At 38.4% G+C, this 27,641-nt stretch overlaps 1 protein-coding gene across 2 annotated transcripts in view; it reads right to left on the bottom strand.

The window, feature by feature from the left end:
• The window catches only part of FREM2 (FRAS1 related extracellular matrix 2), a gene marked incomplete at its 5' end in the record, with an annotated part of 139,498 nt that overhangs the window by 16,980 nt on the left and 94,877 nt on the right, over nt 1–27,641 (bottom strand). For both annotated transcript variants that reach the window (XM_082365245.1, XM_082365246.1), the window contains 10 exons: nt 1,761–2,092; nt 5,139–5,270; nt 7,133–7,436; nt 9,045–9,203; nt 10,924–11,054; nt 14,283–14,465; nt 15,038–15,202; nt 15,982–16,179; nt 17,574–17,783; nt 19,543–19,692. In XM_082365245.1, coding sequence (XP_082221371.1) covers nt 1,761–2,092; nt 5,139–5,270; nt 7,133–7,436; nt 9,045–9,203; nt 10,924–11,054; nt 14,283–14,465; nt 15,038–15,202; nt 15,982–16,179; nt 17,574–17,783; nt 19,543–19,692 — 1,964 coding nt within the window. The remainder of the gene's footprint in view (nt 1–1,760; nt 2,093–5,138; nt 5,271–7,132; nt 7,437–9,044; nt 9,204–10,923; nt 11,055–14,282; nt 14,466–15,037; nt 15,203–15,981; nt 16,180–17,573; nt 17,784–19,542; nt 19,693–27,641) is intronic.

The raw sequence follows: 27,641 nt of genomic DNA, 5'->3' as shown, positions 1-27,641 counted from the left end.
TGCATGTATGAAAGACAGAAAATTACTGCCATTTGCAGAGAAGATAGAAAACATTCTTGAAGCTAAAAAGTGACCACAGACTAGACGAGACCCACAGAGAAGCTTCATGGTATGAAGTGCTTTTTAACAAAGAAGACCCAGAACTACAATAATAATAATAATAATAATCCTATTACTATGTCCCATTTTGCTTACGCCAATAGAGCCTGTGACTTCAGCAAGATCCTGAGAGAAGAGCATCCAGAAAGAAAACAGGAATGATTTAATAATGGATTGAAAACAGGCTCTGGGAGGAACGGCCAAAGGAATGGAGATATTTGACCTATAAAGGAAGAGGCTGAAGCAGATGTGTTAATATGAGTCTTTATTCTGGGAATAGGACCTTTTTTCTTTCACGTTTCTTCCAGGTGGCAAAGACAGGGTGGGAAAGAGGGAATTGAAGAGGTAACACTTATGAGGGTTTAAGTAACCTGCCCAAGAAGACATAGCTAGAGAATGTCAGAGCCAAATATAAGTCCACATTTGCTTGATTCCAATATGCAGGCTCTTTCCACTGTTCTACCCTGTCTTCCTGTTGGTGTTTTTGCTTGGGATTTTTAGTAATTCATGCAAGTTTCTGGATATTTTGTTGCTTTTAAAGGAGATAGAGACAAAAGTCTCACTACCTTGGAGCCCAACAGTTCCCAGAATAATATGTGGCCATTAGACATCAACACCAGCAGAATGGGTCAAGATTCACAGCTTTGCTCTGGACTTAAACTGATAGTTACTGTCTACTTTTCTCTTGTTACTACTTGCTTTATAGTTTAACATCACAGGAATATAGCACAGAAAAAAAAAAGTCCAGCCTCATCTCAGCTAAATCGTGAAAGACAAGACATCTTCTGGGTACCATTCAACGTCTTAATGTATAAGCCTACGTAAATAAGCTCTTTGTTTTGGTCCAGTTGGACAAAGCATGGCTTTTAATTCAAAAACTCATCACAAATCTAAGCTACACCCTACATATTTTAGATTCTCTGTTATAACTGCTAATGGAGACCTTGCTTCACCATCATTTTAACAACAATGATGATGGTGGTGATGGGGGGGGGATTGTGTGTGTGTGTGTGTGTGTGTGTGTGTATTTTATGTGTAAATGTCTGCCTGTGTAGTATGAAGAGGAATCAATAATTGTAGAGTAGAAATAACAGTAAGCTTTAAATGAAAATACTTTTGACTATGTTAGTGATGGAGAAATGAACCAGATAGGGAGGAAATGGGAAGAAAACAAGAAAGAAAAAGGAGAAATGGGAGTAGAAGGAGAGAAAGATAGAAGGCGGGGAAAGAAGAAAGAGAGTAAGGAGGGAGAAAAACTAGACTGACCCTGAGGACCCTCATTTGAGGTGGTTCATGATGCATCATAGACATCTGTACATAACACAAGAAATGAAGATGTATACTTCGAAGAGAAATTCGTATTTGGAGTTTTCTAATATCAGAGTAGATTTGGAGCTTACAGCGTAACTATATGGTGTCCTTTCAATACAAAGATAATGTTACTGACCCATTGCTAAAAAATACGTAGATTTTGACACATTGTTCTGGAAATAGACATGGATTTCCATACCACTCATGCCAATTACCTGCTCTTTCTTGTGCCTAATAACCTACATCACCAGGATGGAAGACTGGAGCTGAGATTTATTCCAAGTCTACGTAACTGAACAAAAGCAACTGGTTTGTCCAGTGACCAAAGCTCAGATGTTAAAAATCCATACCTGTCCATCGGTTCCAATGGTGCCTCCACAGTCCGTGAGCAGCTCTGACATGTCATAGTAGCTAACAAACTCCCATAAGCAGGCTTCCAGGTTCAGATTTCGGTAGAAGCGTAAGGTATTGGAACCCCTGATAGATGGGCTGTACTGGTAAGGATACGTCTCTCCAATTATTTCTGGATTTTTGGTAGCATCAGTCAAGAACCCGTGGTGGGTCTTTACTTCAGTATAATCCAGGAGGTTGGAGCATTTGTGGTTTCCAACTCGTGTGCCATCAGGGCTGAGGGTGAGCTCAAAGTTGGAGAGTTCCTTGGTGGAGATCACAGGGAGCATGCCTACAAATAATTTTTGCAATCACTCTTACCATTTTTACCAACAGCAAAGGGCTTTGAACACTTCATAATCTCTTTATCTCTTGAGAAGACAAGTGTTATAAAATACTGCAGAGCAGTGATTATAGAAGTGGTATCTTAGGACTCCGGAGGATCCCGAGAATATTTCAGGAGATCTATAACATTAAAGCTATTTTCACGACTCTAAGGTATTATTTGACTTTTCCAACGCTTATTTTCTCAGTAGTGTACAGTGGAGTTTTTCAGAGGCTAAAATAAATCATATATTGCAATAATTTGAACGCAGAAGCAGACATAAGAATCCAGCTGTCTTTTATTAAGCCAGACACTAAAGATATTTTCAAAAATGTGAAACTATGCCACTCTTTTGTTTTGCTTTATAAATTGTAGTTCTTTTTCTTAAAAGTATGTTTTTCGTGTTAACATGTAATAGATTCATTCTTATTTTAAAATTAATGAATAAATACATATTTAACAATTCCTCAATTTTAAATCCAGTAAATATTTATAGCTATAACCCACAAAACAAAAAGTCTTTGTGGCCATAAATAATTTTGAGGGTGTCCTCAGACCAAAAAGTTTGAAAACTACCACTATACAGTATAGGCTAAGAATTGGCAAACTTCTTCTGTAAAGAGCCAAATTGTAAATATTTTAGGATTTGTGGGCCACAAGGTCTCTGTTGCAACTGCTCAAAGCTGCCATTGCAGAGCCAGAGCTGCCAGAGATGATTTGTAAAGGAATTCACATAACTGTGTGCAAGAAGACTTTATCACGGCCAATGGATTAGAATTTTATATAATTTTCATGTGTCATGAAACATTCTACTTTCAAAGAAGAAGAATAATGTTTGGTTTCTTCCAAACATTAAAAAATGTGGAAACCATGTTTAGCTTGCAGACCATACAGAAACAGATAGCAGGCTAGATCCAGTCCATGGGACACAGCTGGTTGAGCTCTGGCATAAGCAATGCAGCAAAAAGGACTCTGAAAGAGGTCTTCTCTTGGCACCTTTTCCACCTCTCCCTCTTAGATTCTCTGGCCCCGCAAAAGAACTGGTCAGCTTCTGCAGAGCTACGGCTATCGAATGTTTCAGAAAATGCTAAGTCAAGCTCTAGGAGAAGCACGAGGGACCAATCTTTCTATTAGGAAGAACTATTATAGGTCTGCCCTTCCCTGATGGTCCCTTCTGCCCTCTGCATATCTGAATCACACCTCCCATATGGGTCTAAAGGTAGGGTGGTCAAACATGGACCCAACATTACACTGTAAAGTAAGGAGGTGCAGATTCTTGTCCTCCTATGCCCACAGGCATAAACTTGGGTTTGTAATGAGCAGACAAAGCAGAATTATATCCTTTCCATAAGGCAGGTAAATTCTACCTTGTAGCTCCTAACATTGCCTAATGCTTCCTCTCCTTTAGGTACTTAAAATATAACTAACATACTAAGTAATAAAATTAACATTAATATACTTCAGGAATAAAGCGAATTAAGAGGAATAGAACTTGAAAATGTCTTCTGTACCCGAGGAAATGTTCATAAAATGTGGATAAAGTTACTGACTCAGAAATTCTGGCCACACTTCCCTATCCAGAGAAAATGGACACAAAATTTAACATTGTTAATTGCATTTTTTTTTTTTTTACCTTATTTTAACGCCTAGGAAATGTCTTAGTTGTTGCAATAAATACTGGGAAAGATTTATGAGACTCCAGATATGAAAAAGCAAATAGGTGTTGAAGGCAGGGATTGAGATTCCAAATTGCTCTACTGTAAGTCCAAGCTCAAGAGTTTTGAAGGCACACCGTGCCATTTCATAAAAGAGAGCAAGCACACTAACCGAAGCTTTGTTTCATTGTGTTGCGACATGTGTGAAATTTATCTAATTTTAAAGAATGCCGAAATTGTCAGACTTGAAAAAAAACTGGGCAGAAAGAAAGCAGAAACACTCAAAAGAAGCAGGACTTGAAGCTTAAGTTGCAAATCGAGCATTTATTATATGCTTGGTTATTCAGAGTACAGGCAGACCTCAGAGATATTGCAGGTTTGGCTCCAGACCAACGCAATGAAGCAAATATCGAAATCAAGTGAGTCACATGAATTTTTTGTTTCCCAGTGAGTATAAAAGTTATGTTAAAATTTACTAGGATAAAGAAGATGTGGTACATATATACAACGGAATATTACTCAGCCATAAAAAGAAATGAAATAATGCCATTTGCAGAAACTTTGGATGGACCTAGAGATTACCATACTAAGTGAAGTAAGTCGGACAAAGACAAATATCACTTACATTTGGAATCTGATAAAAAAAGATGATACGAATGAACTTATTTACAAAACAGAATCAGACTCACAGATCTCGAAATCACATTTATGGTTACCAAAGGGGATATGTGGGAGGAAGTGATAAATTAGGAGATTGGGCTGGGATTGACATATACACACTACTATGTATAAAATAGATAACTAACAAGGACCTACTGTATAGCACAGGGAACTCTACTCAGTTTTCTGTAATAACCTATATGGGGAAGAATCTGAAAAGGAATGGAAAATAGATACATATATATAACTGATTCACTTTTCTGTACACCTGAAACTAACACAACATTGTAAGTCAACTATACTGCAATAAAAAAATTAAAAACAAACTATACTGTAGTCTATAAAGTGTGCAATAGCATATGTCTAAAAAGCAATGTACAAACCTTCATTAAAAAATACTTTGTTGCTAAAAAATGCTAACTCTCCTCTGAGGGGGTCTTAATCTTTTTGCTGGTGGAGGGTTTGAAATATTGAGAGAATGACCAAAATGTGACACAGAGACATGAAGTGAGCAGGTGGTGTTGGAAAAATGGCGCCGATAGACTTGCTGGAAGCAGGGTTGCCACCAACCTTCAAGTTTTAAAAAACGCAGTATCTGTGAAGTGCAATAAAATGAGGTCTGCCTGTATTCAGTAAAATAAAGCAGGTAAGGAGAAGCCCAAACCACCTCCATGGATTTGCTTACCCGAGTCACCTACCGTCTGTGTGGGGCATGGTGACAGTGAGCTTGATGAGATTTGTGTACTCGGGGTCCTCGGGACCCGTGTAGCGCAATTTAGCTGAGAAGGGCTCTGCTCCCACTATCCCTGGCACCCGGGGCTGACAAAGACCTCAAGGCAAAATGAAGACATTTATGCTAAAAGAAGATAATAGACAACACTTAAAGTATATATTTTTAAATAGGCACTATTATTTTTCTGTGTACTTTAAAATTCTCTGTGAGCTAAGGCACTGCTGAGAGTTGATATTATGAGGAAGCAAAAGACCATGATGGGAGAAGTAATCCCAGCAGACACTTCAATGGCTTCTTCTTAACATTTGGGGTATTTTATAAAGTTTGAGAAACAATAAATATTATTCAATGTGATTTAATTTGTGCTGGACACCATCTGTTATGGTCATATTCACAAAATTATCTTAACATAAAGTATAAACAGGCATAGTAAAAATGATTGAAAAACAACAGGAAAAAGTAAGTGTAGTTTAATTAAATGTATGAGATTGTTACCTTAGAATTAAATCCTTAAGACTAGTCGTAAAATTTACATTATTTATAATAAAACTAAAAATGCACTCATTCTAAAAACAAAAGCTAGTCTTCTTAGAATCAGAGAGCAAAATATATAGTTTTCTCTCTATATGTAATTTCTTACAGTATGTGTATTATAAATTTTAACTCATTGTCTAATCTATCTATCTAGAATTTTAACATGAAAATCTTCCTCGCATGTTTGCTTTGAAAGCACTGTAATGTCTTCATTTTAATACCGCCCGATGCTGGATCACAGTTTCCAGAGAACTAGGCAATATATAATTTCTTTTCTGTTTGTAGAAAACAGATCAGAATCAGGCCCTAGCATCTGGGATGTCTGCTTTATTAATTGGGGGCAACTCATTTTAGGGCATTGTTTAATTTATTTTTGGTGCCAGCACAATAGTTTGGTTTTAAGAGAAAGTTAAAAACCATACATTCTAATCCTAATAAAAGAACATGGTTACGCTACATGTTATCAATAAATATTGATCCTGAATATATAATGGTGGGAGGTGGTACATATAACTTTTCTTGCTGCAACATATGTACATCTGAAGTGTTGTACACAAATGGAATTTTTAGAAATAGAATCTTATAAAAAGACTGTTATTTTAAAACTCTGATTTAAACATTCTTCTGCAGAGTTAAGGATTAGTTTTGTAAAGTGGATTTCCTGTCTCGTCAGTGTTATCTCCGGGCACATGTATTTTCCACCTCACTGTGTCCGGGTTCTAGCCCTGACCTCAACCTCCCCTCTAATAACCAAGTATGGACGCTTGTACACACCCCTCTACCTGGACTGTCCTTCCCCTCCTGCCTCAGCAAACTCCTGTTCATCCAGCGCCCAGCTGGCAGTGATTTGGCATCACACATGAGCTGCCCTGTCCAGATCTGACCCTTGCGTACCAACTGCTTCATCTCCTGATCTCCCTTCCTCTCCCTTACGTCCTGCCCCACTTCTCTGCTTGTAGTTCCCAGGATACTCCATGTTCTTTCACGCTTCTGCGAGTCATTGCTCAGGCTTGTTTCCCCTACTGTTCTCAAGACTCAGCTTAAGCGTCTCCTCTTTGATGAAACCTTTCCAGACCCACTCAGGCTAGAACCCATCACTACTACTTTTGCATTTCTGTGTCCTGTCCAGACTAAAATTTGTCTGTGTCTTCACTTTGAGTATGGACTCCTGGAAGGCAGGAATCCTGCCTTATTTTTCATATGACAGCCAAAAGCCTGACATATGCTCGGTGATCGAAAAATGCAAAATGAATAGATATTTGTTTTCTAATGAATATTTTTGCGAAAATAGATTATCATTTAAAAATACTTATAGAGTATTACGGAATACATGGGGCATCTGGAGGAATGAGTAACTGGAAATTAGACATATATAACATTCCACGGTATTCCAGCGACCTGTATGTGAAAAGGGCCTCGCACTACCTTCTTCTCTGCCGATGGTTACGGGAGGGCTCGTCAGCTCCAAGCCTTCATTGCCGTCGGCATTCACAGCCCGAGCTGCACACTGCACCCTGGAGCCGGGCTGGAAGTATATGGAGTCTAAACTGATCATCTTGGATGAAGTGAAAAAGGTGTCAAAGTCCACTTCTCTCATGGGGCTGGTCACTCCGTCGGGGCCCGCGGGCGCGCTGATCAGCCAGCGGTACCGGGTCAAAGTGTCATTGATGTTCTCACTTGCACAAATGGATCCTGTTTTGTCATAGTCTGAGTATTTAGGGTTGCAAGCCTATGGGAAACAAATAACCATGTTAGGGCCCCAGTTTAGAACAAGGTGGACATTATTCCTCTTAAGTTCTCTCTCCTTTAGTGTTTTCACTGCTACGTTTTTTCCATTTCTACATGTTATTCAGGCAACTTTCAAATTCCTAGCCCTAGCGATGCTAGCTTTTATGAACTCTAATCTTGCATTTCAAACAGCTTCTTGGCCTTTTCCACCTTTAAGTTGATACGAGTAAAAGTGATGCTCATTGCATCACCTCCCGACTCCTCACAGCTGTCGAATCGTCCTTGTTCTTTTCTCTCTCCCTCTCTTCTCCTCTCTCTCATTTTGCCCCCACATCCAGTGGGTCAGTGAACTTGGTTGATCCTTTTTGTAGGATGGCTCTTAAGTTGGTCTTTTCCTTCCCATTCCAAGCATCACCTTTCTATCTAATTCAGGGCCTTTCTCGGCAGGTGACCACTGTTGCCATGGTAACACTCCAATACAACCCCTCTTCTCATGCCATTCTTTTTTCTGTTTTTTTTTAATTTATTTTATTTTTGGCTGTGTTGGGTGTTCGTTGCTGCGTGCAGGCTTTCTCTAGTTGCGGCGAGCAGGGGCTACTCTTCCTTGCGGTGCGCGGGCTTCTCATTGCGGTGGCCTCTCCCGTTGCGGAGCACGGGCTCCAGGTGCACGGGTCTCAGTAGTTGTAGCTCGCGGGCTCAGTAGTTGTGGCTCGCGGGCTCCAGAGCACAGGCTCAGCAGTTGTGGCACACGGGCCTAGCTGCTCCGCGGCATGTGGGATCCTCCCGGACCAGGGCTCGAACCCGTGTCCCCTGCATTGGCAGGCGGACTCCCAACCACTGCACCACCAGGGAAGCCCTCTCATGCCATTCTTCTGTGCAAGAGCTCCCTGCTACCCAAAAAATGAAGTGCACGTTCCTTAACATAACATTTCAAGACCTCTGTAACTTGCACCGCATTATTATTTCTGCCTTGCTAATCCAAAAAACATTTATTGTATACCTATTATATGTAGGTGATTACACCAGGGGTATTGCAAAGTAAGAATAAATGCGTCCCAGTTTTTGCTCACAAGGAGCTTATAATTTATAGCTAAGAGAAGGCAATTGAAAAAGTAACTATAATATGCCATTTGCAAGGCAACCACTTCATCCAGGAATGACGTTTCCTTATGTGACTCTTAAACTATTGACATTTTCATCGGACGATCCCAAACCTTCCCTCACAGGTGGAGCTGCTGTTCTATCTCCTAGTTTGTATAATGATCACATCATGCCTTATAGTAGAGTGACTGATTCTTATATCTTTTTCTCTCCCTTATGTTTAAATTCCTTGAGTGTAGAGTTCATATCTTATTTATTTTTCTCTCAGTGACAAACCCTGAGATAATATGAGATAACATACTATGTGTACATCAGTTAGTAAACCTTTGTTAGATGAAGGAAGAAAAATAGGACCTTTACTTGATCAACAGTTTCCTTTCCAAAGTTCAAAGATTAAATCCTGCAGTTTTTCCCCACTTTTATTTCATCATGACAAAGCCCATACTATATTGGTTAATGTTCATAATTATTTTAACTATTTTACAATTTTCCTCAACTTCCTACTCACCGTGATACAGACAACAGGATAACCAGACACAGGTCCAGCACTCTCTTTGGCTCTGGAAGTGTCATCATACATCAGTAAGGACACAATTTGAGGGACAGAAGGAAAAGTGACATCTGCCATGCTGTTCAATTCTTCTATGTACACAATGGCTTTAGTGGCCTAGAAGGAAGAGATAATTCTCCATGATTATTGAAATATTAGACTCCTGGTGCTTCTATTGTGCAGAACAATACTCACAATGCTTGGCAAGTCCATGGCTTCATTATAGTAAAAATTGTCACACCTAGAGCCTCTGCAGTGTGACAGGCTCTATGTGCTTTTTTCCTCATGACCCTGGCACCTGGGCCATATCTTAAGGTGCAGGGGAGGGTACCTGAGTCCTGGGTTGCCCAGTGGCCCACAAAGTATTTGGGCTTGAATTTTTTTCTCCAAATTGTGATGATAGTAGTTAAGTCTGTCTCGGGGTGGTAAAGTGGAAGATCCATGACAAAGTCAATTAGTTAATAGTGGGAGGAAAGCTGAACGAGACCAGGGAGAAGGCAGATCCTAGAGGTCATGTGACAGCATGGGCCCTGCTGAAGTGGATGTCAGGTGAAAAGTGCAGCTTCAGAGGAGCAGAGGACAGAAGCACAGGCAGAGGGAGAAGCTGAGTCACAGACAGAAGAGGAACCTGTGAACATCTACTGGGGGTAGAATGACAAGGAAACCCCGCTGATACATTTGCCTTTTGCTCCCGAATCATCTTCCAACATCCAACGGTACATCGCAGTTTCCAAGCCTGTATTTACGCGTGTCTTCTTAAAAGGGGCTTTGATCACTTGAAGTGATTTGAGTGAATCTCTGTTCCTCTTACTCAAGAGTTTAATATGATGCTCCATAAAAACTAAAGACTCACTTCTTATGTGATCAAGACTTACAAAAATATATTTGAAAAAGATTTTCTGCCCCTACTTCTTGAATTTTAAATACGACTTAAAAAAAAACCCCAAGGCACTGTAAATATCCTCAAGTAGTAAAAATTATAAAATATTAAAAATACCTGTACTTAAGGGAAAAAAAAGTCTCCCCAATTTGATCTCATGCTAATAGTGAAACAAATAATAAAAGAAATAGAGTAAATGTAAGCACAGACATTGTAAACATTGGTCTGTTCGTTAAATCATTTAGCTTTAAAAATTAGGCTTAAAGGTCAAAATTCTATGGAAATTACGTTTATCTTGAAGAATATCTGGTTGATGAGACAATATAAATTAAATAAACACAGGAAAGAAGTGTTAGGACAGTAACATTTGGGTCACTGAGGCTCTGGACATCAATTTAATAAAGTTACCATGAGCAGGTGGAAATTTTGAGGGTTAGCAAACTGTTTTGTGGGTTGAAATGTGTGTTTTCATGAGTTGTGGCACTAAATTAATAGCCTCATCTTTGTGCTGAGACTATGCTTTCTCTCTGGAGGTTAATCCCAGATTCAGTCGTTATTGACTAAAATAGGAAGGGTAACTGGGCTGGTGTGGGACTCAGAGGCTCTAGTCCTTGAGTTTCTACAAACATGATTTTTCAAGAAAGAGACAGGAATTTTTTATTTTGGCTGCACCGCGGGACTTGCAGGATCTTAGTTCCCTGACCAGGGATCGAACCCGTGCCCTCGGCAGTGAAAGCATGGAGTCCTGACCATTGGACTGCCAGGGAATTTAGGACTTTCTTGATTCTTGTTTTCAAATGAAAACAAAATTTATTTAGGAGGTGAAAAGAGATTATGTGCATTGTCTTTATACAAGGGTTGTATAAAGTTGATTACTTAACTGTACACTATGTGATGTTTACATGCATTTTCCATGATAAAATGCTGGCCACAAATTCATATCCATAAATTACTTACCTGCGTCTCTGCTATCATATTTTCATCGGGTTTTAGGTGGACAGTGAAGGCCTCTCTCATCTCTCTTACCCCATCGAATATTACTTCAATTTCAACAATGTGCTGGATTTCTCCCTCCTTAAACTCAATTTCTACAAATGCAAAGTCACAGGTTTAAATCTTTTACATAGGAATATGCGAAGTTTTTCTTAAGCTTCTTTGACAGTGACCCACAAGGCGAAATATATTTTATATTGTGGCCCAGTATACTTACGTGTATATGTTTGTGTGCGCATGTGAGTGTGGATAAAATGGAATAAAAAGTTTTAAAAACATCACCTGTTCTTACGATATGCATTGCACTCTAGTATTTTCTATTCTATTCCATTTTATCCAGAAGAAAATTCTAATCATAAGCTACTAAATTGATTTTTTGACCCACAGTTTGAAAAAATGCAGAGTTATGGAATAGACAATCAACAATTCTGACATCGGCACAATCAGACAAACTCACCTCTCATTTCCCAGAATTTCTAAACCAATAGGACATAAGTCAAATATACGATCACAGGCATTACTGAGTGTGAATAGTATTTTCATTATGTATATATCTAGAAAAGCTGGACATCAAATTGTTGAAATTTTTAATATCATGTCAAATTATATTTTAAAAAGACTTCTTTTGGTTGTTGATGTTAATCTTGGAAATTCAGCAATTTTTTTTAAGAAAAACGTTAATGGTGTTTTTTCTCTCACCCCGTCGCTCCTAACTAAAAATAATTCCTTCATTGTCATGAAAATTAAACCCAATAATGGTAATCCTTTTTTAACCATTCATTCTGAGATTCTTAAAATGTTAAAAAATTAACTGATTTTACTGAACTCAAGAATAAGCAGCTGACCAAACTTGGATAAACAATTTTGTTGGTTTTACAATGCCTTTTGAAAAACTGGTTCAGAGGAGAAAATAAAGACTATAATGCATAATCATTCCAATCAGAGACGATAACAGATGCTGCTTTCTCATGTAACGGCGGTATTCAATCATTATAATTCTAAATTAAGAAATCCTTTCAAATGTGGCAGAAGAAAATGTGTCTCCAACGTATTTTTCTTTTCCTACTTCTGTCAATTATGAAAAGGATCTTTTTCTTTAAAATTGTGTTAGTAAGCCAGACTCATCTTTAAAATTAGTTCTGTTTCTGGGTACAGCCATTTTCCACACTGGCCTTAGTCAGTTCTTTGATACCATTAGCTTTAGATTTCTCATACCCCAGGAGGGCTTACGGTCCTCGTTCCAGAGGATGAAAATAGCTGATCGATTCTGGGTCACCAATTTGTTTGATTTGACCTGTGTGAAGCTGCAATGAAAATTTATTTTCTAACCCTTCAACATCTGGGGATTTCATAGAAAAATACAGATTTTTTTAGATCTTTTGCACTTTTCTGCCTGGCAACAGTCATCTGGCTATGACAGTACAGATCTTTCTCAGCAGGGAATGGACCTTCTGGTTGAAGAACATTTCCATCACTCCATCTTTCCCTCACACTTTCCTTGCTTCCCTCATTTTCATTGTTTGTCTTGGCCTTGTAAACATTTGAGTTTTGTAACCCTCTGAATTATATAAACCTAGTTTCTAAGAAGTTGAAAACTTAAGTATTTATTTTAAATGCTTAAATTAATTGTTTTCTTACAGTATACATGCTAGGTGATAGTTGTTTCCTCAGCCACTTAAGACATTTAAAAAAAAAAAAAAATTATTTATTTATTTTTTGGCTGCGTTGGGTCTTTGTTGCTACGTGCAGGCTTTCTCTAGTTGTGGCGAGCGGGGGCTACTCTTCATTGCGGTGCGTGGGCTTCTCACTGCGGTGGCTTCTCTTGTTGTGGAGCACTGGCTCTAGGTGCGCAGGCTTCAGTAGTTGTGGCACGCGGGCTCAGTAGTTGTGGCTCGCAGGCTCTAGAGCACAGGCTCAGTAGTTGTGGCGCACGGGCTTAGTTGCTCGGCAGCACGTGGGATCTTCCCAGACCAGGGCTCGAACCCGTGTCCCCTGCATTGGCAGGCGGATTCTTAACCCCTGCACCACCAGGGAAGCCCCTGGACATTTTTAACACAAAAATATTTCAACATTTATTCTATATTTATTTTTTGTTTGTTGTAAATGACTACCTCAATTTGGACCATAAAAGGAGAAATTAAAATATATTTCAGGAAAGATTATTAAATTGTTATTATAAATATTTATAAACACATGTTGACATTTATAGGATAAAAGAGACACAGGTTGATTTACTGTTATTTAAGTTTTCTCTGATTTCATTTGTCAATTTACTATATACATATAATTTTGTTTCCGTCTTAGCAAAAAGAATTGTTTTCTTTATAAGAAAAGCATCTTCTGTTAAAGGTCATGTCATCCACATTTAGAAGGTGTTTCCTTCATGTAAAACATGCTCATTTTAGAAATACTTATTTTAGATTTTATAATTTAGCAGCTGATCAGTTTTTTCCTCTCATTTTGGGTTTTATGCGTATATTTCCAATATATTATCATTCTTTACATAGAAAATAATATGAGGATAACTTTGAAGCTCTATAGTAGTACATCAAACTTTTACCATATGTGCAAAGAAAATAAATGGTCCTTTGTAGAAGATGCTAGTTTTTCCAACTGTTTCATTAATTCTATTACTGATTCTGTCACTTTCTAAACTCTGTTCTCAAATGAGCAGATCAAGATGAATGCCTGTAGTCTATGATCACCAAAAACTGTTGGCAGTCTCTATTTTGCCGGTGAACAATCCACAGAGAGAGAGAAGAACTGACTTGTTTTATACTCATAAAAGTAATTGGTGAAAGTTTGAAGAAGGAGAGGGATGGATGAAATGTATTCATTATGAGTTCCTAAGGCCCAGAGAATTCATGGTCCCTGTGGTTGGTAATCTGTCCCCCTTTTACTGTCCTCCATTAACACTAAACTTCCTAGCTTGAAGTTTTGGATTGCTGTTGTTCTATGACTATCTTCTTGGCTATCACGCACATTTTCAATGCAGTAGAATATTCAGGAAAATTATTATTTAACATCGGATTGCCATAATGCAGGTAAAACCCACTGAAAAGTAAAGGACTGTAGACTCAAAACAGAAGATCATCTAGCACACTGACTCAAAATTTCCCTAACACATGTACCCAGCAGTCAAAAGGGGAAATCCTGGAAATAAATTCCATTGACTTTGTTTTCCTGAAGGAGATTAATTTAAAGGAGTACCTGTATTTGTATTTCAGTTGGATGGATATTTCTCTTCTTTTTTCCCAAGGGCACCAGCACTAACATAGTGTGAGCACAACCCATCTGGACACAGGCCCTGGGAGCCCCCATACCTTCCGACACAGGGTGATAGTCCTCTCCAGAGGTGGCTGAGCCGTCCTTGGTGTGAACCCTCACAACGGAAACCTTTGAAGTGTCTCCTTGGCGAATCACTGGAATTTTTATAACCACCGACTGTCCTGGTTCTTTTGGTTCACTGACGCTAAATTTGGTCTCTCCAAATTTAATAATTGTCTCTATAACAGTGGGAGACACAGACAAATTAAATTGCAAAGGGAATGCTTTTTTTCTCCATTTCTAATGTTTTTTCTTTGTTTCCCATGTGGGAGGAGCTTAAATATATTATTCTCTTGCCTTCCCTCTGTCCCCTCGCTCAGTATCACTGGTGTCATGAGAAACTGAGCATGCGTGGCCCAGCTCCTTCCTTAGGAATTAACCACCCCCCCGAAATCACGTGCTCTGGGCTGTCTCTATGCGCCAAAAATTTTACAGCAGTGGGTCACTGACAGTGGGACGGGAAGGAGGAAATTGTTGACCCAGGACAACCTGCACCCAAGGGTACGTGAGGAGGAGCAGGGAGGTACGAATGCTTGGGATTTAGCATTTAGCTATAAACCATGTTCTTCAATATAACTTTCGGTTTAAATGGTTTATTTCGTTCTCCACTTATCTTAGTCTTTTTCCTATTTCTCAATTACTTTAAAAGCCAAGTCAGAAAGAGGGGGTTATTTTCTGAGCCACCTAAAACTTTAATACAGATGGATTTCAGTTCCTAATTTACAGCTGAACACAGGAAACGGCGTCTTACTATCAGCATCATCTCTGATCCTTATCAGAGCTTCATTCTGTTCACCAACCACAGCTCCAAAAGGGGAGTTGCTTTGTGGAGTGCCAAGAACCAGACGGAGCTCCTCTACCTCTTCGTATAGTACGTCATCCATCAGCTCAAGGATACAAGGCTTTTCAGTCTCACCTGGAACAATAATAATGACAGCAGGACAATCACATCCCGTAGGCCATAAGGGAAGCATCTGCAACCAGCAGGTAAGCCCCATGAGGGCAGGGATGTTGCTTTTTTCCCTGCTGTATCAACAGTGCAAAGAACAGTGTCTGGCATGTAATAAGCCTTTGATTAATATTTGCTGAATGAATGACGAGGTTTGAACATATGCAATGACAGGCCCTATTTGTACAGGGAGTTCTTTAATGCCTGTCTTAAGTCCTGTCACTTATGTCTGAAAACAAGGGGAAAAGAGGAAATGCCAATTTTATTTACAAATTTCTAACATTATGATCAGGAGGCAAATTTAGCAACTTTGTACTGGTTGGTCATTGTTAATTTGACCACAGTACATGTATCTTGTACAATTATTGGATCAAAGTGATCAAATATTTTATGACATTGGATACATATTAAAAATGTGACATCTATTTCCTTTCATTTCTGTCATTTGAACATTAAGTCTTTCCCAGTACTGTGAAATCTACACATTTGATATGCCATTATCTGCTGAATAAAGTTTGAATAAACAATATAGCACATCACTAGAAACTAATCAATAAGTTGATATGGAAACCAAAAGAACATTCATTCACCCTGTTAAAATCTACCTCACTTTGTTATCATTTAGTGCACATTAAACCATGTCATAAGCTTGTTGAAATCAAGAACTTGTATTTCCTTGATAGATATCTCACACCCAAAACTTGGCTTCCGCAAATTCCAAATAGAAATTTCAAGCTGAAACTTACCAGGGAGGAAGGTGATGGTGGAGATATCAGTGTTTGGGCGTTCTTCAAAGTCCATCATCACTTGTGCAGACCCCTGTCGCGTGTAGCATCTCACCGAAGACCTGTACTGGATATCTCCACTCCTGTGGATCGTGGCAACTATCTGCCCGTCATTTTCATTGCCAGTATATACTCGTTCTTTGAATTGCATCTTAGGCACTGCAAAAAAAAATACAAGAAAATAAATAAACATATGGATCAAAGTGAACAGAAATGTAAGGAAAACGGCATTTCAGAAAACATGGTTTCGTGGGAAGAATAATTGAACAGAAATGAGAAGAACTGGATCCAACTCTCCACTCAGTCACTTGTCAGTGTTTTGGCCTTGAGCAAATCACTTAACTCAGTATTTTGATTTCCTTATCCTCGTAATTTTGCTCTGCCTATTTTGTGGAGTAGGAAGATGCAATGAAATGTGAAAAAGTAGATAAAACCAGAGATTTTAAGATGTCTGTGTCTATATATGTTGCTTTATCATGAGCTTTTCAGAATTTCTTGATATGAATGATATTAAATATTGTGCACATAATCACATGCATAGTTTACCTGGACTGTGTTGGAAAAGTTGACAATGGCTATAATATTATATATATTATATAATAGAAAGTGACACCTATACTGGGTCAATTAACTATAAGTCTCATTGACAATAGGTTAGACTCCTCCAAGCAATGTCAAGATCATCATGGTAGAAGATTATTCAGAATTTCCTTGTGATGACGTGTCAGAGAGCCCTGCCATGTGTCCAGAAGCTTATTGCTTCAGAACAGTATTTTTGGCACATCATTAGGGGAATTTCAGGAGTGTCTGGGAGTAAGGAGATAACAGAAAGTGTCTTGTGTTGAGAAATGGAAAAAGACCATTAATACTCAAGGGTTTGTGCAACCCCATGTGGTTCCACCCTCCTGTGGGAGGGAGTTCTTGACACACAATCAAGATATTGATAACAATCTCATTTTTTTAAATTTGCGAGGAAGACTGAAAGTTTTCTTCTGACACTGTTTAATTCTATCAAAATAATCAGGATGAGAAACTAAGACTTGGTCGGCTAAGGTATTATTATGGGTTGAACTGTGTCCCCCAATTCACAGGTTGAAGTCCTAACACCCAGTACCTCGGAATGTGACCTTATGTGGAGATAGGGTCTTTACAGAACTAATCAAGTAAAAATGAAGTCATGAGGGTGGGCCCTAATTCAATATGACTGGTGTCCTTATATAAAAGGGAAATTTGGACACAGAGACACACATAGAAGCTGATGTAGACAGCTAAGACACATAGGGAAAAGATGGCCGTCTACAAGACAAGAGAGAGGGCTGGAACAGATTCTTCTCTTGCATCCCTTAGAAGGAAGTAATCCTGCTGATACCTTGATCTTGGACTCCTAGCCTCCAGAACTGTCAGACAAGAAATTTCTGAGTCTGTAGTGCTTTGTTATGGCAGCCCTAGCAAACTAATACAGGTATATAAACCCTAGTTTATCATTTTACTTAACATTTACATAAACTCTAGCTTATCGTTTTACTTATCATCATAAATTAATAAACACTCACAATCTGAGACAGAATCATTTATGGCCACCGTGGCTTTGCTGGGATCACCAAGGGCAGCATTCATAGGCATTCGAAGCACAAGTTCAAATTTCTCAATTCCCTCCAGCACCGGTTGTCCAAGATCATCCAGAATGATAACACGAACAGTCTGCATGTTGACTCCAGGTGCAAAATCTAAATTACGACTGATTCCCACATAGTCTGTTCCAGCTGTGACAGTAACAGAAGAATTTTTCAGTTGGGGACTAACTAAATTTAAACAAAATTATGAGACGCAAACTATGTAGATATATTTATAATCCTTTTATAAATATATAGACTAGCATACCGTTACGGAAAATACATTTAATGAAGTGCAAAAGATTAGTATCTAACCTTTTGGTTATTGAGATGGTAGATCAAAGATCAGGTTCTGAACTTTGTCTTATCTATGTCTAACAAGTTATTTTACCTTTAGTTAGTTTAGCTTTCTGTCTTATAGTTTTTTTAAATCTATTTTGGAATTCTCAAACAGAACTAATAAAAATCAGGTCTAAAAATAACCCTCATATCAATCAAGTATTTGATTATCATAAGTTATATATGAAATATAAATATTGAAATTTTGTTATCATTAGCTAAATATCCAAATCTATTTTCAGAAGCTACTACAGAACTTTAGGTGTGCGACTGCCTGCTGGTTAAAACAACACATTTCAGACACAAGCTTTTGCCTGACATGCTTCACCCACGCCTGCCCCAGAGACGTATTTGGTTTTTGGCTTATTATTCTCAAAGACATACTTGGGTTTTGGCTTATTATTTGTCAGACTGTGGGGCGCATACTAGTGTTGACATCTCCATTTATGTTCTAAAGTAGTTAAAAAAACAAAACTTTCTCTTAATCTTTAGGCACTACATCCATAAAGCCTGGGAACAGGGGAGAGTGTTCAGTGTTATTTCTTCCTTGTTTTCACACCTTCTGCTCTTCTGACTCTCATTTTGTATCTGTTTACCTCTGAATACGCAACTATATTTGAGTATGTGTCTTTAATTCATTTTTAAAAGTCTCTGCATCTGAATCTCACTGTGGTTCTTTCCGTATCTGAATCTCACTGTGGTTCTTTCCGTGTTTTTCTTTTCCTCTTCTTCTTCACCTTTATTCTCACCTCTTTCTTTGATTTGAATTTTGTCTAAAGAAATGACTAATTTGGCTAAACAGATGTTTGTTGGACACAGACTACATGCAAAACACTATGCTGGTTCTACGACATTTAAAAAGTGAAAACGTAAGGGTGACATAAAATGGGATGAATGATATATGTGATGAATGTGTGATGTGTGTATGATGTACATGTGTGTGGGCATGTGTAAGAGATAGTTTGTATTGTTGGTCATTTAGATGGGACAAAAAAGGAAATTTCTTATCTTTTGCTTGTCCTAGCTTTATGATAAACTTTTTGCAGATGTAGATTCCAGAATAAAAGGCAAGCATGTGTCGGCTAGGACAGACTATATAATGAAGTGTAGAAAAAGTCTTTGGGTCCCAAGTATTTATAGGGACATTTGTTTAAAATGAGGAAGGAGCCAAGCTGGAGATACATACCTGCATGATACTTAAATGCCACTAGATTTCTCTGAGGGTGGCCTTCACGATTATTCTAGTTGTGCATATGACGTCATAATATTCAACGATGGTAGATTTCCCAAAGTACAGAGAACCAATTCATGCAAATAAAGGCATTCAAATGTAGAGTCTTTGACTTATATGTTTATAACTCAGCTTTTGATTTGTGGCCCTTTAGATGTATTTTCTCACAATAGTAAATAGAGCCTAGATTTACTGACTATACAGTAATAATTTCAGAAAAAAATTACATTCAACCAGACTGCTTAAACAGAAGTGAAGTATTTGGGCTTTAAGGTATTTCATCATGGTAAGTCGAAAATTGTAGAGTCCTCAGAAGAGTTGCTGTAGGAAACTGCTCACCGTCGGCAGAGGGAGAATCTGTTTTCTGAGATCTCACGGTGACGCTAGAAGCCTGGGACAGGTCAGTGCCGGTTCTCCACACTCGCACGTCCACGGAGCCTATGCTCTCGTCCACAGGGTACTCGACGTCACCAAAGTAGAGGATGGGTTCTGTTAAGAAGGAAACAGAAACCATTTCTGTTACGTTTACTTTTCCACATCAAACTGTACGATGAAATTCCAAAGAACAGTTCGCTTCATCTTATCGACTTCCTTATATCATTTTTTTTTCCTTTTAGCAAGATAACATCTCTTTAATCTCTAGACTTACACAGTTTTCAGATCAAAATGCCTCTGTTGAAAAGCAAAAATACATATGGTAAAGTGTCTAATGGAACTTTTTTTTTATTGCTTATTTTTGTTGTTGTTGTTTTTGTGTTTTGCTGTGTTTTGTTTTGGCAGTGCTGCACGGCTTGTGGTATCTTAGTTCCCCGACCGGGGATTGAACCCATGCCATGGCAGTGGAAGCACCGAGTGGTCCACCAGGGAATTCCCTCTAATGGAGCATCCTTATCTTGAGGCGTATGAGTTACTTTGTCCCCTGTATGTGGGGTGATAAATGGCTTCTAAATGTACTTCCTAAACGTTTAGCTGGTAAAATAGCAGCAAAATGAAACAAAACACATAAAGCTGGAATTTTATGAATTTGGCCCGACGGCTCATTTTACTGTCTCCTACCGGGTCATCACTCTGGACACTATTTGCATAACGACATCTTCTAGTTCATCAGCCCACTGTCTTTGGGCCTCTTATAACCCTTAGAGAGTTAGCCCCTATTGGCATAACTAGACTACATGCGACTGGCATAACTAGAATATATAAGATTACGAGTCCTGAAGACTTTAGGACATGATAGTAGGTTACCTATAGGGTTTTGGGCGTACTCTATACTAACTGAGGTTCCACTAGAGAAATAATCTCATACCAAGGGGCTTACATTTGTTTTAAACGTGTATGAAAATCATGTGACTTAGGCCATTAAAACAGGACACATACTTTGGAGACTTTGTATTTTTTTCCAGTATTGGTGATGAATTGATCTAACCATCATTCCCTGTCTGATTCCACCCGTGACCAGCAGTTTACCTTGTGAGACAGCTGCCAGAGTCTGAGGGATAGCAGTTAGCTGACTAATGAAGAAAGCTGGGAGATGATTTGTGAGCTTACTTAAAAAAAATCCCCAAAACTTATTTTGAAATATTTATAGGCTTGTGGGAAATTGCAGAAATAGTAAATGGAGTGTATACTTTACCTATTGTGAGCTTATCAACAAAGATAAATTAATTGAGTATATTCATGTGATAAGGCAAATAGTCCTTTGACTTGAGACATTTTAGTCATCTGTGTGTGGTTTTACAAGACTCCAAAGATCTAAGTCTAAAAGGTCATGCAACTCACATCAATGTTCCCTAAAACACAAGGTCATTCAAGAGATGACTATCACATTTCAGAGCATTTAACTGAATTACCAAACATAAAAATGAAACAAAACCCTACAATTATGGCTCACAACCACAGGAAACCCATTTTGTGCACTGCTCAAGTTGAGTAAGGATTCTTTATTTTCCTTCCCCCAAATAAATTATCTTTATTGAAACTGGAAAATTGTGTTTTCTTTGTTTCTTCATATGGCGAGCATGATAAAAAGCACAGAGCTCCCTGAACTCTTGAATAATACAAAACCGACCTTGGAAATTTTGCCTGCGTATTTTGGTTCACGGGGTGATAAATCTGCCTACAGCATACTTTCACCTCCTTCTCATCCCTTCAGCCTGGACAGTGCTAGGGCATGTCAGTGGATGTGTACAGATGAAGGTATTATCTTATTAACCTCAGCCAAGGTGGACCTCAAATACAAGCCAATAAATTCCTTACATTTCTCACGCTGAGTAGGGGGCAAAGGTGAAGACAAAACCCTGAAAATGCTTATTTTGACCAGACGGCCACACCAAGCACATCTGTGTATCTTTTAAAAGGCTTTTGTAATTATTGCAGAGGCCTGGTCATCTGCATCCAGCGCGTGATCTAAGTCTCTTCACATTCCTGGCAAATCACATCATTGTACAGATTAGATTTGAGTTATGGAAGATATCTGTGAAATGCAGTAAGGGAGACCCCCTATTTAATAATGACACCTCCCATATTCTTGTCTCTCTACTCTTCCCAGATACATACTAGAGGTGGAACAGACTAAAATCATGTGAGTGAATACGACCATTAATCACCAAATGGGCTACACAGAGACCACAAATTTTGTGCTGCATGTGTGTGTTCAGACTCACTCCGTCAACTGTAGATCAAGTGTTTTGATGTTATAGCTTAATGTGCAGTTCATATAAGAAAAAAAAGAGTTCTATGTATTCAATAGTACTCTGAAAATGTTTATCCAAGTTGTCATTAAGAGTGAAGAGTAATGATAATAGTTACCACGTGTAGAACATTTATTGTGTCTGACATATGTGTTTTATGCATGTGTGTGTGTGTGAGAGAGAGAACGAGAGAGAGGAAGGGAGAGAGAGACAGAGGTGGGAGGTCACAGCACATGTAACAATGCAATAAATAATACGATTTATGTGAATGATGCAAACAATATATCATATCGCCATTGTATAGTGTGTTGTTACCTACAACAGAAAGAAAGAGGGGGAATGGAAAAAGGGTTTTAATCCTAAACCGCTCAATTTTACCACTGCAGCTAATAGAACACATTAGGAAAGATATTTCTCTCCTTAAGATTGATTTTTTGCCTATCTGTAGATTTATTTATGTACTTTCTCTCCCTCTCTGTGCTCTATTCATGATCACTGGAAAATTAGTCTATTAATTACAGTCATTGCCATTAAAGTATAAAGTGACTCTGCTGAAATTAAAACACATCTTAATAGTTTTTATTAATTCTCGTTAACTGCCTAGTTTCTTACATCATGAATAAAAAGAAATGGTGTGGCATTAGCACCTCTGTATCTTTTCAGTGTGGTTGAATGAGAACTGAAAAGAATAATCATTATTGTTATTTCAATTTCTCAATACCTTGTCATAAGTCTCTAAAACTTAAATATTATTTATAATTATTACCATTTGTACAGAATCTTATGTAATATGAACGACTTAAAAATCCTTCAAGCAGTGAGTTGAGTTATAGATAATCACTCAAGATAATTGGCAAGAGTTTCCTTGACCATTTTAATGTGTAGGTAATAAACTAGTGAAAGGAAGAGAAAGATAAATGGATGAAACTGTCAACAGTTAAAGGATACCTGTGCGAAATTCAGAAGAATTGCTTGTTCTTGCAAATTATTATTATTTATGAGTAAGATTTTAACTCACCTCTCTTTGGTAAGCTGCTTATCTGTTTGTTTTTATCTAGGAGCTCGGTTTCTCTTAAAAGTTAAGTAGACTGTAGACCTTTGTCTATTAGTTTTGTAAATATCCACGTTACAACTTCAAGCAGATCAGAAAGAAAAAAAACTACTTAATTGTGTAATCAGATCTTAAATACACACGGTGCCTTGTAAGTTCACAATCTTAATAGAGAAAACAGTCAGTGGCTGATCTTACTACCTGGAATGAGAAGATATCAAATAAAGTCATGTAGCCCACACCCACAGAATACCATAAAACAGTCATTCGTCACCACTCCACCAACCACAGGTGACACGGCAGAATGAACGTTTACTCCCCCTGCGGAGAAAAGATAAGTTATATACAAATAGTGTGAGGAAAGCACAAGGGAGGTTTTTAAATTGGCCGCGTGAAATAGTGTGAAATTCTTAAGGGAAGCCAAACTTTACTCTCTGTATCCTTTGTGGTGTTAACGCTTTTAAAGAAAGGGCACAGATCAAGGCATTGCCTACAGAAGAGTCTGTCTTAGTTCATTAAACATTAATATGCTTTTCAAGGTTGGGAATACTTTCAATACAAACAACACAGACAGGATCATGTCTATTTCTTACAAACATAGTTGATGAGGAGGCTTGGCAAGCCGTACAACACACACACCTGCAATGAAGACAAAGGGAAAATAATTTAAGTTTTTCCCCACAGGGAAAAAGTGAACTTTTTTCCTTTGCTGAGTCTGTGGTGTCTAGATTGATGTTTACCATTACTTTGTGTCTCATGAGATGAAAGGAAGAGGTGCCAGTAGTAATTGCTATCTGGAGCCAAATCTTATTTACTCACGTGTACCTGGAACGTTGGTCAAGTAGGCTTTGTAGCTCTAAGATGTTTGCTTAGAATTGAATAAAAAAAGAACTTCTACACCGTCTTTTGGCTGAAAATAATACAAAGGAACCTCCCTAAATTATTTCCAATTCAGATGTCTCTTCTGAGTTTTGGACCTTGGTAACTGGCTGCCTACACAGCCGCGTGCTGTGGGCACCTCAGGGTAAACTCTCAAACAGAGGCAGTTGAGTCACCACCACTGCCCACCCCCTGGTTTCTCTCTCTGTCACTGCCACTGCCTTAGGTGCAGCCAGCATCACCTGCCACTGAACTCTCCCAACAGCAACTTAGCTAGGCTCTTAACCAGAGGCCATCCCCCAAAGCAAATCTCATCATGGCAATCCCTTTGCTGAAAGCCTGTCAATGTTTCAACGCTCTTAGGGTTGCTAACAGTCTTTTTAACATGGGTTAAAAGCACTGGTTTGTAAAACACTAAACATTTGGTCTCAGTTTGCCTTCTAAACCTCATTTTGGCCTCCTTTCTACCCCAAAATCCAGTGTCTTGAATGTCTTAAATGTGGCACTCCCAAGTCTTTGCTATACCACTGCCATTGCTGTGAACACTCTTCCCTCCTCCTCACAGGATAACTCCGGCTCCTTTCAGGTCTCAGATTATTTTTATTTTTGTTTTTTGGACGCACCACGCGGCTTGTGGGATCTTAGTTCCCTGACCAGGGATCGAACCCAGACCCCCTGCAATGGAAGCGCAGAGCCCTAACCACTGGACGCCAGGGAATTCGGGTTTCAGTTTAGAAGTCACTTGTGCTGGGGAGCACCCTGTCTTCCCTCTTCACCCCCGCCCCCTCCACAGTCACCTCAGGCTTGTATCCCTCCTGTCTCTGAGCTCTCTAAGGGGAGGAATTAAGCCTCCTTTACTCACTGATGTTTTCCTAACACTGAGTGTAATCAATGTCCGGCCGTAGGTGCTCAATTAACGTTTGTGGAGGGAATGAACATCGTGTAAAATAGGATCACTGATTTGCTGGAGCAAATGAATAAATATGTCCTTGTGGTGGGTGAGTTAGAAGACAACCGTCCTTAGCATCAGGCGGTGGGAGTTACAAGGCCTCAGGAGGGTGAAGTGCTTGTCTTTGCAGTGAAATGACTGTGGAGAGCTGCCCTTTGCATCTGGAGCAGGTCCCCAGGGGCAAGGGAAGCCCACCACAATGAACTCCAAGGGAAGGGGTTTTTTTTACTTTCACTTTTTAAATACTTTGCCTCCAGGCATTTCCAAGCTGGATGTGCATTAGAATCATCCAAGAAGATTTAAAGATACAGATGCTTGTTCTCACCTCCAATTTATCGAATCATAATTTCCAATGGGTTCCCCCAGGCACTAGTGTTTTCTCTTTTTCTTTTTCTTTCTTTTTCTTCCTTCCTTCCTTCCTTTCTTCCTTCCTTCCTTCCTTTCTTCCTTCCTTCCTTTCTTTCTTTCTTCCTTCCTTTCTTTCTTTTTTTAAGTTGACTATATTTTTTAGAGTAGTTTTCAGTTCAGAATTGTTTTCAGAGCAAAACTGAGCTGAAGGTACAGAGATCTACCATATACTCCCAGCCCCACCCGTGTATCTCACCAGTGTTTTTGGAAACCTCTACAGGTCTCAGCAAGCTTCAGGTTCCTTTAGCTCATGTCAGTGTCTTTAGCAAATAATAAGTAATGGTTAGATGCCACACTAATTGTTTTCATTTCAGTATCTTACTTCATCCTTACAGCCACTCTATGAGGTTCGTACTGTATTAGTCCTCTTTTCACAGATAAGGAAACTAAGGATTAGGGAGATTAAGAGATTTGCCCAAAGTCACACATCAGGGAAATGGTGGGTTAGGATCCATACCTAGATAAAGTGTGTGCCCTTAACTAAGCTAACTAACTTTAACTAAGGCAACCATAATACAAAAGGTTGTCACAAGATTTTAATGAACATAATTTTTACCCTGAATTCAATGTATGGAGGTTTATCATATAGAAATGCTAACATAAGTGTACAAAGATACATACACAAGTATGTTGTACTGCATTTGTACTAAGGCACAATTGAAAACAAGCCCAAAATCCCTCAGAAGGGGATTGGTTGAATTATAGTTCATTCAGAAAATGCAACACCAGGCTATGAAGTTGATTTTTTTTCTTTCCTTTTTTTAAGGTAGAAAAGCTAGTGAAGACATTGATGTCTGGTTAAAGACAGTATTGTGATTTTACACCCTCTACTTGGCTTCATCAGCAGCAATGATAGATTAAAAATTAAAGACAGCATGCCATTTCTTTTTGGTAGCTTTGAAGCCTTTCCCTTTATCATTATGATGCTTGATAAGGAAAGGGAGAGCCAAGCTCAAAACAAGATAAGCATCTCTGTGAACTAAGAACGTAACAGAACAACAGGACATCATAGTGGTGAGTGGAGCCCAAAGCGAATGGTTCTGCTGGCCTCTTAAGTCTGCACAAAGGCTGTGAATCAACACTGGAGTCATAGAAACCAAAGGAAAATGGAACTCAAGAGTGAGGGCAAAATAAACATATTTTCAGCCATTAAAGATGAAGAGGTTTTCTTACCTACAGATGCACACTGAGAAATTGCTAAAAACACAGAAGAAAAGTAAAATCAAATGGAGGCACTGGATGCAAGAAACTCTGCTGAGCAATCAATAAAATATTCTGGAAAATCCAACTATTGATTGCAAGCATAAACAATCATCGTAACTGATCTTTTCAACTTAACGCTGAAACTGAAACTTGAGACAACAGAGAAGAAGTTATAAACAGATGAATTCAGTGGGTGTCTAAACTATTCCACGTCCTTGTCTTTTTCAAGAGAGTAAACTTTGTTAGGCAGATAGTAAAGTACCTTCATTAAAATTATAAGTTGCCACCAAAAGGACAGAAGCCAGTAGAAAATAAAAATCACAAAGGATACGGAAAACTTTCTTGGCATAACAAGAAGCTATGAAGGAGGGAAAAAAATAAAGGAAAAATCCATATGCAGAAACCCCAAATAAAAAGCCCAAATATATTGCCATAACTAGAATAAGGCAAACTGCTTAACTTTTCTTATTTAAAACAGATGGAGTGGATTAAAAAACAAAAAGACAAACAGACATAAAAAAATAGCTGTAAACAAAATTTGAGGAAAATATGAAAACTATAAGGTTGTAAGAAGGCTATGTTAAGCCAACAGGAAAAAAGCAAGGCAGTGTAGCAACATTAACAAAAGTCCAAATACAATTTAAAGCAAATTCATTAATACAGAGGAATTCTACATAATACAAAACAACCGCCAACCAAGATTATCTGACATTCTTGAATTTGTATTGAAATATATAAAGCAAAAATTGACGATTATAGGAAAATATTGATTAATCTACGATTATAGTGGGTTTTTTAAATCTTACAATGCTCAGAAAATGATAGATGAGGCAAAATAATTTAGTAGGAATATTTAAAAAAATCGCTACATAACCTTTGTCTAATGCATGTACGTATCCCTGCCCCCCAAAACAAAAGATTGGTATCCAAAATAAATTAAAACTTTTATAAATCTACAACAAAAATTTTAACAGCAAATGGAAAAATTGAAAAATTATATAAACATTCAAATCTCAGGAGAGAAAACTTTCACTGTTATATGTAAATAATCTTAAAATGAGATATTATTTAATATTCATAACATTAGCAAAACCCAAATAGTTCAACAATGTGTGGAAACAGACATCCTCAGATGCTGCTGGCAGGAAGGCAATTGATTCAATCACTTTGGAGAGATTTGGCAATATCTGGTAGAATTGAACTTGCACGTCCAGCATGACCCATCAATTCTATCTTTAGGTATACACCCTAGAAAAGTTCT

Source organism: Balaenoptera borealis (assembly GCF_965194805.1).
Source record: "Balaenoptera borealis genome assembly, chromosome: 18".
Classification (NCBI taxonomy): Eukaryota; Metazoa; Chordata; class Mammalia; order Artiodactyla; family Balaenopteridae; genus Balaenoptera; species Balaenoptera borealis.
Note: the sequence above shows the minus strand (reverse complement) of the source record. Positions and strands in the feature narration are given on the sequence as shown.